Source organism: Carcharhinus amblyrhynchos, chromosome 24, assembly GCF_965287045.1.
Source record: "Carcharhinus amblyrhynchos chromosome 24, sCarAmb.v2.hapA, whole genome shotgun sequence".
NCBI classification, from domain to species: domain Eukaryota; kingdom Metazoa; phylum Chordata; class Chondrichthyes; order Carcharhiniformes; family Carcharhinidae; genus Carcharhinus; species Carcharhinus amblyrhynchos.
The window spans coordinates 23,646,700-23,661,248 of record NC_137347.1 but is presented as its reverse complement, the minus strand read 5'-3'; the positions used below and the strand labels follow the sequence as shown (position 1 = coordinate 23,661,248).

Below are 14,549 nucleotides of genomic sequence, written 5' to 3'. Positions count from 1 at the left end.
GACTATCAAAATAGCATTTCGCAATGGTTTCATTTTTAGTTTCATTTGTCCGAGTAGCATTTCACCGTGGTGCAAATAGTATCAACTAACTTGCTTGTGAAGGCAGATTTTAAGTTCTTTTTGTGAACAGGAAACAGCACGAAGAGAAGAACAATTCACTTTCAGCAATTTTGTAATAATAAGATTGGTTGTGCAATGAGAAAATCAGCTTTGCTTACTGCCAAAATAAAGTAACTTGATCCTTCAATATATCCTTTGAATGTAAACAATGAACATTCTCTACATAACTTCATGTAAAGTTCGAATGTTTTTAAGGTCAGGCTTGATATAACAAAATGTCGTTACAGTTTATGAACAAGTTTGACATTTATTTATTTTTGAGACTCTCTTTCCTCAAACAAGAAGATGTCCTTGGGGTTTTTTTTCCCAGTTATTGCATTCAGTCTGAGTGTGCCCTGTTTCTGTCTTTGAATGATTCGTCTTCCTCAAAGGCACTGCACTTCTTGAGTGATATCCCGAAGGCGGCCAGGGATCAGGATCTATAATCGTTGATACTGCTAATACAAGACTCTCTCATTTTAACCTATGCATTTACATCAAACAATAAATAAAAACTATACAATTCCAATTAGTCATCTAAAAGGTTGTACAGTGACTGTGTTACTTCCCTTTGCAATGCCAGAATAGGTGGCCAACTCTTGTTAGAAACGTCTCATCACAAGGGTGACAAAAGAAATTACAAAGTAATTAGCGACTGTATAACTGTAGAAGCAAATGTACCCAAAAATCTCAACATTGAAAAGTTTAAATTTGGAAACAAAATAACGTAATTGTTTCCATGGAATACAGATTCTGTGCTGCCTTTTAAACTAAACAGCAGTTTGATGAAACCTACAAATTAAATAGTTATAACACAACTTGCTTCATTATTTGTCTTAGTATAAAATATGTTAATGGCAGGGGTGCATCTGTGAGAAATTGAGATGCCCGCACTTTTATCCTTTATGAATCTGCCAGAAAAAAGATGCAGCAAATCTGATTTAGGCAACTATCTTTCCACTAACCTAGCATTATTAATTAATAACATTTTATACTACTTACTACAAGCTATATCCAAAAAACAATAACTTAAAAAAATAGGCAACATGGATTGAAAAGGCAATCATCCTGCTAGACTAATATTTTCATTTCTTTGAAGGCATTACAGGTCATGTCAGTATTGGAAAACCCTGATATAGGCCGGAATTCTCCGGCTTCGCCCGCGGCTGGGCTTCTCCAGTCCTGCTGCAGCAAACAGAATTTTAGCTGACTGCCAAATTCTCCATTCTCGCTGGCAGCAATGGCAGGGTGTATGACATCGGAGAATCCTGACCACAGTTTACTTACACTTTCAGAAGGTTTTGGAAAAAATTCCATTTAGAAGGCCTCTAATTAAATAAAAAGTTACACAAATGCATGTGGAAAATAGAACCAGAGAGGAATGTGGTTGAAAACTGAAAACCAAGGTCTTGGACGTCAGACTGGTGGCTCACAGAATTCAGTGCTTGGGCTCCTGTTCTCTTGCAGATACTGAAATGACTGGCGGAAGATAAAGGAAACATTAAAAGCATTGAAAGATTTTGAAAAGTCTTTACGTTGGTTACATATTTGGGTGGAAAAACTGCAAATTAGATTTAACACTGATAAATATAAAATATTGCACATAGCCAAACAAGAAAACATCACAGGTACATATGAATGGAACTAGGCGAACACAGATAAAGTTATAATGGAACTTGCAATGTGCTAATAATGCAGGGAAAGAATAAAAAGAACAGAAATCAAGTCAGAAAAATCAGGGAAATGATGGTCGGGATTTTACGGCTTCACTCGACCCAAGACCAGAAATTCCCGCCCGGGGTCAAAGGACATTTCCATTGTCCGCCCCTCACCCGCTCTGATTCCGTGGTGGGTGGGATAACTGTGTCCACTTTGACCCTTGGATTCCTTTCTCAGTTCCTCTGTGCTACCAATTCCATTCATGCGTACCTTTCCAATCAGAATGCTAAACGTTTAGGATATTATACACAGAAAGTTAATCGAGACTGACTCATTCTATTTTTCAAAGCGCACTTGGATATTAGAAAGAAAGTTAGAATACAAAAAGGATTAACGTGGATTGGCTTTTCTTGTTCAGATTTTCTCTCATACTATATTTTAATCCAGTGAGAAAGAATCTGCTGTCCAAAAAAACCATGAAGTTTTATTTGACACATCAGTCAACAAAATGATGGGCTGTGATCCCATGCATCTGTCAGGAAATAACCATCATTGTTGTAACTGCTTTCTCTCCCACAGTGCCTCAGTCTGAAAAAGCATGGTGCAGCCCAGTAACTCAGTGAGCTCTGAGATAATCATTCATTCGGAGAGTGGATAAAGATGGTAATTTTAACAAGGCATTTCTTTCACTCTCCTGTGGCCCAAAGTAGTCCAGATTCACAACCTGTGAAAGCACGCTTCTGTCCCAGTGCCATTAGCAGTTCTGTTACTATTTCCTTTCCAATGGAATGTTCGATGAGCCAGAAATCTGTGATATTGGTGTGCTCGTGGTTAGACTGCTCTTTGCAAATGGGCTGGAGAGATGTTTTGATGACTTTGGTGCCAGTTCCCTTTTCAATCTGTTTTGCCTACAGAATAACATCAATTGTTAGCATTGTGACATTTGTGTAATGTCTACATATAAACCATTAATTGGTTTGGGTCTACAAGAATGTAAAACATATAGGAATAGATGATTATAGTCCATACATTTCTAGGTACTCACAAATACAATAGCCTATGTTGACTGATAGCATCATAAAATATTAACCACAGACACACAAGGCAACCATGTTGGTTTTTGCTTTGACTTCATGTTACTTTAAAAACTTGTTTGTTTCTGCATCCTTATCAAATACTCCCTTTTTGTATCATTTTAAAATAATTATTCCTTTCCTTTGGAAATTCCCTGGGGGGGGATTTTCCGGCTGCGCTCATTTCAAAACTGGAAAATCCTGCCTGAGGTCAATGGACCTTTCATATTCTAAAGTTAAAGTTTATTTATTAGTCACAAGTAAGATTTACATTAACATTGCAATTAAGTTAATGTGAAATTCCCCTAGTCACCATATTCCGGCGCCTGTTCAGGTCAATGCACCTAACCAGCACATCCTTCAGACTGTGGGAGGAAACTGGAGTGTCCAGGGGAAACCCATGCAGATATGGGCAGAACATGCACACTCCACACAGACAACGACCTGAGCTGGGGATCGCACCAGGTTCCTGGTACTGTGAGGCAGCAGTGCTAAACACTGTGCCACCGAGCTACCACTCGCACCCCCCACCACTCCCTCACTACCAGCTACTATTCCCATGGCGGGACAAGAATATTCCCCCATGTTCTTTCCCCTACAGCTTCCATCTCACTGCCTACCACAGCCCCTGGGGCCCAGCCTTACAGATTACAATACAGTCTTTGGTCCAGTTTTTGCCTACCTCCACCCACCCACCCCGCCCAATCCTCTACTACCCTCTTTCACCTCTGTTCCAACATACAACATGTTTGCTTTTCAAAATAAAGTGACTATCTATGAAATTACTATTAATAAACATCTTATAATTTGCCCCATTATTGCACACAGGTGGTGTGGGGCCTGCAGTCTAGGTTTATCTGATGATTACCGTTGACCCCAATGCAACCTGAACTATGACTGCCAGCACGTTATAAATATCATACAAACCATGCAGCCTGTAAGACCTGCCAAAGATTTGTGGTGAAATTGGTCTTTTTATTGTAGCAGTACTTTGTTAAATCTCCTTCTCATGCCATTCCATCTTTCCTATGTCAGCTCTCTCATGCCAAACCCATCTGTAGCAGTGGGCTCCTTTAAGAGGCATATGTTTGGAGGGTCATATGACCTGATCATCCAATAGGGCAGGAACGTGTGAATCCTGGGGCTAAGAACAGGCTTTTATCATCTGAATCTATCTGTGAGCTGAATGCAGAAGACACATATTGAAGCATTCTGTATATAGTTTGAGTTAGTTAATAATAGTTATTGTCTTAACCTGGTGATCACCAATCATTACGATTATCACAGCATCCTATTCCTTTCATCCTTCTCATTAATCCCATCTCATCCCTTCTTTCTATGCCATTCCCATTCCAACACTCCAAAGCATTTTCCCCACCCCATGGCATGCCCTCCCCCCAATGCTGTCACCTGCCTCCCATACACTATCCCAAAATCCACCCCCTCCACCTTCACCAATCTCTCCAGCTAGAGAAAGTGTTATTGGGATCTCCTTAACTCCAATGTTTTGTTTTTGCTACTAACCTCCTGTCCCACTCACACTGCACCAACTATTCCTCCCATGGCATTCCCTCCAACTCTACTTCCCAATCCCAGCTAGAGTAACTTTGTCATTGGTCTCCACTTATCTTCTAGCATTCTCTTCCTCCACACATCTTATCACTGCTCCCGACAATCCACCTCCCCCCTCCCACCAACACTGCAGCCACATGGCAGGAATATAACTATAATAGTAACTATCTACTACCTAAAAAAAAACTGTTTAAGATTCAAGTAACACGGCGTTCCTCCTTCTCAAAAAACCTTTTATTCTTTTATTTACATTCTAGAAATTCTTCTTACTTCCCACAGTGAATTTGCAGTTTTGGCTAAGAGGCAAGTCTTATTCTTCCCTCCTCCACCTCCAAAATCTTTGGAAATTTACATGACTATAAATAGAACTATCATGCTCTTTCTTCTCAAAATGCATTTGCAGTTCTCATCAAAGCTATAACTGTTACAGCAAAGTACCAGCTCAGTTGTCCCCACTGTCATACATGCAATAGTAAGAAGTGTCACAACACAAGGTTACTTGTTTACCCCAGTCCAACGCTGGCATCTCCACATCATGATACATGCAACAGCCAGACAAATTTCACTTTGAATTTTCTGTTTTGCTGTCACTTGTATTTCATAGTTGCTCTTAGTGTATTTTCGGCCTAGTAACTTGGGTTGTGATGGAAATGTTTGGTGTTGTCATTCCACAGCAGTAACTGCAAGACTACTCCCACCATATATATAGCTTTCACATAAAAAATTTGTCAATAAGGTCTAGAACACAACCAAACTCAGTGTCCAGATCACAATTACAACTCGGGGATTGAAGCAGAATTTTAGACCCAGACTTAGGGATAATGACCGAGGCACAATGCATGGAAAACCTTGAAACCTGTTGGACTTTAACCTGGTGTTGTGAGACTTCTTACTGTGTTTACCTCAGTCCAACACCGGTATCTCCACATCATGGAAAACCTTATGCAGGCATTTGTAACATGATTATATTTAAAGGCAACTTTTGTGTTTTTTTGGTGAATCTTTATGTAAACAAATAAGCTCTTCGAGGCTAGGTAATACATTTTTCCAATTTCAAAACCAAACCTTAACATCAAACGTATGCGGATCAGGACTATTATAGTCAAATAAGAAGTAAAATGCCTTCTAATTGATCTCAAATAGCCCTCAATCTTAACCTCAGAAGGGTAACCCTACTGCACCAGTTTGCCATTTCCTCGTGCCAGTTAGCTTGTAATCCAGTGATGTTCAACCATTGTTTTGGTTAAGGAACCTACAATACATTATGAAATTCTGTGGAACCACAACACTTTTCAGTTCCTCCCCTCCAACTGTATACAAATCAAAAATGAAAATAAAATAAAGCACTATTTCATGAATGAAGTATTAATGTTCATTGAATATAAGAACATTATATCGTGAGAAATAGGCATGAATTTCAAACAACCTGAAAACTAAGCAGAACCCTATAGGGATGCTTTGGATTCCATGGATGGGAAACACTGTTGCAACCTCTCTAGGTGAGCTTACAGGAATCGGTTTTATGCTCGTTCTGTAGAAACAGGATCAAAACTCTCCTAACTTATTCACACATGACCCTTCCAGTTAGTATGAAGACTCTTATTTCTTCATTCGCCATGGGATTTGAATGCAGATCCCAGAACAATGGCTAACCCATTGCACCACCCAGTGCTATTTTGCAATATAAGATCTAGAACACAACCAAACCCAATGTCCAGATCACAATTACACCTTGGGGACTGAAGCAGAATTTAGACCCAGACTTAGGGGTAATATTATTTTGAGTTGAATAGACTGTCCTACATGTAGAAGAGAAATGGTTATCAAAGGAAGTTTGAAAAAATTGTTTTGAATGTTTTGGTCCAATTTATGGCAATTGTTTTACAAAGTATCTCAGGTTTTTGTGGGTTCCTTGTTTTGACTGCTGTATATAAAGAGGTCAGCTCACTATAACAGCATAAATAGAAGAATGACGAGGTTGCCACACAGTGGGTTACTTAGCCAGTTCGTGGAGTTTTGTTAGTTTAAAGCTTATTTATTTATTGTCACAAGTAGGCTTACGTTAACACTGCAATGAAGTTACTGTGAAATCTCCCTAGTCACCACGCAGCAGCGCCTGTTTGGAGAATTTTCGCATGGCCAATGCACCTAACCGGCACGTCTTTCAGACTGTGGGAGGAAACCTGAGCACTTGGAGGAAACCCACACAAACACAAGGAGAACACATAGACTCCATGCAGACAGTGACCCAAGCTGGGAATTGAACCCAGGTCTTTGGTGTTGTGAGGCAGCACTGCGAACCACTGTGCCTCTGTGATAGGTGTTACTTGCTTGCAGCCCAGGATGGAAGAAAGTCTCCTAAATGCCTCTGATGATGTCACTACATAGTCATGTGACACACTACTCAGAGATGCATTGGTTTACAATACATAACAGTGATTGGTTGGTTTCACTATGTATTTATGCCCATTGATAAGGGAAACAAGGCTACCTCACATTTTTGGCACTTAAGTGAGAATTTTCCCTTGCATGTGTGTCAGTTTGTGTACCTCAATACTTTTATATTTGAGTCTTTTGATTGAATGAATGGATAGATCAATACTAAAAATAGCATTTCCCAATTTCTTCATTACCTGTTGTAGTGCTTGACAGTGACCAGTACCACAGTGAGTATGATAATCACTCCAATTACAATGACAGCTACGATCGCACCAGAACCTGGAACACAAAGGAAAATTCAGTAAACCTGGTGCTCGCATTTCCATTAATATCATCTGTTCTTGTCAGAAGAGTTGGGGCTAGTACTGCTGGGGTCAGTTCCCTCCACCCTACTTACAATGAGTTATTAAGATGTTACTTTTTTTGCAAAACTATTACTCCAGTTGAAGACTGCAGCCAATTTAATTAATTTTAATCCAATGCCAACCATGTGAAGATTCTGATATTTATCTATACATTTAAAAGTAGGAATAGTAAGTAAATATTATCTGGATTTTCACTGTTCAGTTTCAAAACTTTAAAAGCCTGTTAATTTTGTTTTCACTGGACCAGATTTATAAAGTGAAATAGTGGGAAAAGCTGTGAGAAAAACAGGACAACTTCAGACCACACAAATAATAACTATGTGACAATGCACTGGTAATGTCCCTCTTGGATCAATTTAGATTTTATACTTCAGAACAAAAACAGCAAATGCTGGAAAATCTCAGCAGGTCTGACGATATCCGCGGTGAAAGAATAGAACCAATGTTTTGAGTGAAGGGTCGTTCAGACTCAAAGGACTGGCTCTGTTCTCTCTCCACAGATGTTGTCAGATCTGCTGAGATTTTCCAACCTTTTCTGTTTTTGGTTCTGGATTCCAGCATTTTGCTTTTAGCTTAGATTTTATACTTTTTTGGTTTGCTGCTCTTAGGAGGGTTGGTAACCAGAGGATAAATATTTTAAGATAGCGGTTAACATGTTTTAAGATAACGGTTAGCAATGTGAGCTCCTTTTATCTGAAATGCAGGACCTGAAATAAATGGCTTCAATAGAAATTTTCAAATTGAATCTAACTTGAAAAAAAAATCTTCAGGACTATTGGTAAAAGAACAGTGAGGTAGGTTAACTTGATAGCTCTATCAAAGATCTAGGAAAACAGGATGGGCTTCTGACAGACCCCTTTCTCATTTGTAGGGTACTATCATTCATTGCTGATATGATTTTGCTGATTTTCATGATTAAAGTTATTATAAGGTACCATTTGCATATGTTATGTAATTCTTAATTGCACAAATTCTGAATTTAACTCTGACTTTTCAATTTAATGTTAACATCTACCTTATTTTAATTAATTGTGCTATCTGCAGGTTACATGATGAGGAGTAGAACAGAAAAGCTGGAAATAGTTAGCATGTCACACAACATCTGTGGAAGCCATGATGTGGAGATGCCTGTGTTAGGCTGGGGTGGGCACAAAAGGAAGTCTCACAACACCGGGTTAATTTGGAATCATGAGCTTTTGGAGCGCTGCTCCTTCATCAGCTGAAAGCTCGTGATTCCAAATAAACCTGTTGGACTTTGACGTGGTGTTGTGAGACTTCTTACTGTAACATCTGTGGAGAGAGAAACAGAAGTAGCTTTTGTCATTGACTTGAAATATTGGCTGGAATTTTCTGGCCTTTCACAGCTGTGGGATTCTCTGGTCCCATCGGCAGCCAACACACCCCCTCCCGCGGGTTTCACGGTGGCGTGAGGTGACATCAATGGGAAATCCCATTGACTGCGGCAGAACCAAAGAATCGCACTGCCAATGAATGGCGTGCTGCCTCCCGCTGCTAAGAAACAGCCGGGAAGCCAAAGAATCCCCCCATTAACTCTGTTCCTCTCCCCATAGGTGCTGCCTGACCTCCGAGTGTTTCCAGCATTTTCTGTTTTGATGTTAGATTTCAGCAGTTTTTGTTTTTGAACATGCAAAGAGAAGTTGTTGACATCCAACTCACTGTCGTATCATTGATGGTAAGAAGTCTCACAACACCAGGTTAAACTCCAACAGGTTTATTTGTAGCAAGCGCCACTAGCTTTCGGAACTGGCTGTTCCTCCTTCAGGTGGGTGGGCCTGACGAAGGAACAGCCAGTTCCAAAAGCTAGTGACATTTTCTTCAAATAAACCTGTTGGACTTTAACCTGGTGTTGTGAGACTTCTTACTGTGTTTACCCCAGTCCAACACCAGCATCTCCACATTATATCATTGATGACGCAGGGTATAAAACTGACTGTAGAGCTTCACATCACAGGATCTTTTGTTGCCACTGCACTTTCTATCACATTAAGCCCATCCTGGCTGGCATCTCATCTTCCGGCTAGGCACTTTGCAGCCTTCTAGTCTCAACATCAAATTCAACAACTTCAGATGATTTGCTCTACTCCACCTCAGCCCCCTTTGTTTTCATTCTATTTTATTTAATTTTTTTTACTGTTCTCTACCCTTTATTTCTTTATTGTCTTTCTTCATTTTTCTTCCCCCCAACTCTTTCGCTTCCCCTTTTCTACATTCTACTTCTGTCCCATTTCCCAACCCCCCTCCCAGTCCACCCTCCCCCAACTGGCACAGCTTATAGCTTTTCTGCTGTTTGGCCATTCACACCCTTTATTCTGTCCGTGGACCGTTTAGCAGTTTTCCCCTGGTTTCAATGGCTATGACTCATCTTTCATTCCTTCCCCCTGCAGTATAAATATTTCCCACTTTCTGTGCCTTTTAGCTTTGACAAAGGGTCATCTGAATTCAAAACGTCAACTCTTTTCTCTCGTCACAGATGCTGCCAGACCTGCTGAGATTTTCCAGCGTTTTCTCTTTTGGTGTCAGATTCCAGTCTCCACAGTAATTTGCTTTTATCTGGCTGGAATCTTCCAGTCCCACCATGAGAGGCTTCAAGCCATTCAAACATCCATTGACTTCAGCAGGACTGGAAGATCCTGAGACGGGACGTGTATTTAGTCTTAAGTTTTTAATTGTATCTTCACACCCAAACTGTTTGTTACCCTCTGTGGAATAGTCAGGGAAGAATACTGAGGCCGATTATCAGCCCACTGAACTGCGTTATGAAGGCTCCTTCCATGTCGGACTCAAACCCAGAGCTTCTTGTTCTGGGGTAGGGGTGCCACAAGGCCTCCCTGCATAATTTATTATTTTGTTACCACAAAACAACATCTGCCAAAAAAGCAGTAAGTTACTTGATTAATGTGATGCCACAAAAGCTATTACACAGTGACAAGTGACACATAGCTCCACTTCCAGAGGTGTGAGGCACAGAATAAAACCCTACTTTGGAAACAGAATTAGAATCATAGAATCCCTATAGTGCATTCGGCTTATTGAGTCTGTACTGACCACAATCCCACCCTGGCCCATACCCCACATATTTACCCTGCTAATCCCCCTAACTGTAGGGTCAATTTAGATGGCCCATCAATATAATCCATATATCCTTCACGTGTGGGAGGAAACTGGAGCGCCCGGAGGAAACCCACGCAGACACAGGGAGAAAGTGCAAACTTCACACGGACAGTGATTAAGGACAGAATTGAACCCGGGTCCCTGGCGCTTTGAGGCAGCACTGTGCCATTGTGCTGCCCTATTGACCAAGACACTGGGCCAGATTTTTGCAGAGTTGGCCTGACTCTGGAGATCTTTAAAAATGATGGACAGGACCTGGATCTGGAAATACTGCCCATATTTCTGACATCCCATTGAGCTGACTGGAAAAGGGAGCAGGGTATGAATCTTACAGGCAGAAAACCCAAACTTGGCAAGACCATTTGAAATGAATTCAAACAGATCCCATTTTCACTGTTTCTAGGGTGCAATGGGGGAGTCAGGATTTATGGAGTATACGTAATTGCTGTGGCAGGATGGAGAATGTTTGTAAGTATAATGACCTGAAGTTTTTTTTCAATTCAGCCCTTTAAACACTAAAAAAAGTTGAAGTTGTCAGTTCGAGTTGAAACAGCAACCTCTGCTGGACTGCTGTTGAAAAAAATTGCCATCTGTTTCTGAGATTCCCGAGAGGTACGTTTACAGCTGAGGTCATTATGAAAATTTGGCTGCATTTCAAAAGCCACGTACCGCAACAGGAGGAAGCTGATTTTTACTGGCAGTTTAAAGAGGCTATTAAAGTATCAGCTGATGACTCATGTTGGGGTACAGGAACTGACTCATGCTGGGGTACAGGTGATGACTCACGCTGGGGCACAGGTGATGACTCACTCTGGGGTACAGGTGATGACTCATGTTGGGGTACAGGTACTGACTCATGTTGGGGTACGGGTGATGACTCATGCTGGGGTACGGGTGATGACTCACGTTAGGGTATGGGTGATGACATTCTGGGATACAGGTACTGACTCATGCTGGGGTACAGGTGATGACTCATGTTGGGGTACAGGAACTGACTCATGTTGGGGTACAGGAACTGACTCATGTTGGGGTACAGGAACTGACTCATGTTGGGGTACAGGTACTGACTCATGTTGGGGTACAGGTACTGACTCATGTTGGGATACAGGAACTGACTCATGTTGGGATACAGGTACTGACTCATGTTGGGGTACAGGTACTGACTCATGTTGGGGTACAGGTACTGACTCATGCTGGGGTACAGGTGATGACTCATGTTGGGGTACAGGTACTGACTCATGCTGGGGTACATGTACTGACCAATGTAGGGGTACAGGTGATGACTCATGTCGGGGTACAGGTACTGACTCATTCTGGGGTACAGGTGATGACTCATGTTGGGGTACAGGTACTGACCCATGCTGGGGTACATGTACTGACCAATGTTGGGGTACAGGTGATGGCTCATGTTGGGGTACATGTACTGACTCATGCTGGATACAGATACTGACTCATGTTGGAGTATAGATGATGACTCATGCTGCGTACAAATACTGACTCATGTTAGGGTACAGGTGTTGGGGTAGAGGTGATGATTCATGCTGGGGTACAGGTATTAACTCACATCAGGGTACAGGTACTGACTCATCCTGGGATACAGGTGATAACTCATGTTGGGATACAAATAATGTATGACTCATGCTGGGGTACAGGTGATGGATTGTGTTGTTTTATAGTTCCATCCTTGCCATTGATCCTGTCTCATTTTGACTGTGATCATTCTTCAAAGGTGAGCGTAGATAACAAGCACTGGCAGATTTGTGACTGAATTAACATACTTTTCAGCAAGAATCCCTTGACAGCAGGAAATAGAAAAAAAACCTTCTTCTCCTTATCTGAGGGGGGGATTATTTTTAGCTATTTTCATATGAGGGAGGATGATCTATTGGCCTGGCAGTGGATGCAGAGCCAAACTGCCGAAATTATACTGGAGGCAAAGGGGTTAAATTATGAAGACATTGCATCAACTAAGCTTGCATCTTCTTGAGTTTGGAAGCTTAAGGAGTGACATAATTACATTGTTTAAGATGCTTAAAAGACTTGAGAGAATAGAAACTGATAAACAATTTTTCTAGATGGGCAAATCCAGAAATGAGGAGACAGCCTCAAAACTGTTTAACAGCCTGCACTGTGCTTCCACATAAACCGATTTACAGGAAAGGCAAATTGAAAAGCAGCAAGAAACATCCTTACTCTGGTACAAAATTTCCTCAGGGGATCTTGTGGTCATCGTTATGTTGGCATTTCCTTCTGTTGTATTGGCAACCATGTTGAGGGTCACTGACAAAAGGGAAGAAGAAGCAAAATCAAAAATCAAGGATCAGAGGAGGCGTCTGTTTTCCAAATTACAACACAATCTAATTGGGATTGCCAAATATAGAACTGCCACTTTATCACAGGGGACACACACACACACACACACACACACAGCACATATACACACACACTACATAAAACACATACACACACACAACACACAATGTTCATAGCATTAAAGGAGGCTGTTCAGCCCATCCTGTCCACTCTGGCCAACAAGGAGCCATCCAGCCAAATCCCACTTTCTACCCTTCAAGGCCATGGCACTTCAAGAATGAAAAGATGCAAATTCAGACCAATTGTAACAAGTTGAGCTTTGGATCAATTTGGATGGGAATCAAGTGAAAGCAAATCGTAAGGACAAGAATTACCACCACTGGCATAGATCATAAATCATAGAATCCTTATAGTGCAGAAGGAGGCCATTCAGCCTATCGAGACTATACCAGGCACAATCCCATCCAGGGCCCTATCCCCATAATACCAAGCATTTACCCTATCTGGTCCCCCTGACACTAAGAGACAATTTAGCATGGCCAATCAAGCAAACCCACACATCTCTGGATTGTGGGAGAAAACTGGTGCATGCAGAGGAAGCCCACACAGATATGGAGAGAATGTGCAGACTCCACACAGTGACCCAAGCAGGGAATTGAACCCAGGTCCCTGGTGCTGTGAGGCAGTAGTGCTAACCATTATGCCACCGTGCCACCCATCTTGCCTCACAGTAAAACATATGGCTACACTCCAAATCGAGAACCTCAAAGGTACCTTTAGGTTCAAAGTAGTTTTATGAATGTGATGATACTGTGCCTTTAAAAAATGTATTTTAATTTGATTGAATTCTTTGAGGAGGTAACTAAGTGTGTAGACTAAGGTAGAGCAGTTGATGTCATAAACATGGATTTTAGTAAGGCGTTTGATAAGGTTTGGTAGGCTCATGAAGAAAGTAAGGAGGTGTGGGATAGAAAGAAATTTGGCCGATTGGATAAGTAACTGGCTGTCTCATAAAATTCAGTGGATGATGGTGGAGGGAAAATTTTCAGACTGGAGGCCAGTTACCAGTGGTGTACCACAGGGAACTGTGCTGGGTCCTCTTCTATTTGTTATTTTTATCAATGACTTGGAAGAGGGAGCTGAGAGTGGGTTTGTAAATTTGCTGATGACACCAAGATTGGTGGAGTAGTGGATGAGGTGGAGGGCTCTTGTAGGCTGCAAAGAGACATTGATAGGATGCAGAGCTGGGCCAAAAATTGGCAGATGGAGTTTAACCCTGATAAGTGCGAGGTGATTCATTTTGGTAGGACAAACTTGAATGCGGATTACAGGGTCAATAGCAGGGTTCTGAGGAAAGTGAAGGAACAGAAAGATCTTGGGGTTCATATCCACAGATCTCTGAAGGTTGCCATTCAAGTGGATAGAGCTGTGAAGAAGACTTATAGTGTGTTAATGTTTATTAACAGGGTGTTTGAGTTTAAGAGTCGTGGAGTTATGCTGCAACTATACAGGACATTGGTGAGACCACATTTGGAATAGTGTGTGCAGTTCTGGTCACCTCACTATGACAAGGATGTGGAAGTATTGGAGAGAGTGCAGAGGAGATTTACCAGGATGCTGCCTGGTTTGGAGGGTAGGTCTTATGAAGAAAGGCTGAGGGAGCTGGGGCTTTTCTCTTTAGAGCAGAGAATGATGAGAGGTGACTTAGTAGAAGTTTATAAGGTGATGAGATAGACAGATAGAGTGGACGCTCAGAGACTATTTCCTCGGGTGGATGTAGCTGTTATTAGAGGGCATAACTATAAAGGTTCATGGTGGGAGATATATGAGGGATGTCCGAGGTAGATTCTTTACTCAGAGAGTGCTTGGGGTGTGGAATGCACTGCCTGCTGTGATA

At 41.5% G+C, this 14,549-nt stretch overlaps 1 protein-coding gene across 5 annotated transcripts in view; it reads right to left on the bottom strand.

Moving 5' to 3' along the window:
* Positions 1 to 202: 202 nt before the first annotated feature.
* Positions 203 to 14,549, bottom strand: part of ncmap (non-compact myelin associated protein) — a 66,900-nt gene continuing 52,553 nt past the window's right edge. For all 5 annotated transcript variants that reach the window (XM_080211314.1, XM_080211316.1, XM_080211313.1 and 2 more), the window contains exons 2-4: positions 12,533 to 12,619; positions 7,037 to 7,121; positions 203 to 2,666 (exon numbers count right to left, since the gene is read on the bottom strand). In XM_080211314.1, coding sequence (XP_080067440.1) covers positions 2,528 to 2,666; positions 7,037 to 7,121; positions 12,533 to 12,608 — 300 coding nt within the window. In that variant the 5' untranslated portion in view covers positions 12,609 to 12,619 and the 3' untranslated portion in view covers positions 203 to 2,527. The remainder of the gene's footprint in view (positions 2,667 to 7,036; positions 7,122 to 12,532; positions 12,620 to 14,549) is intronic.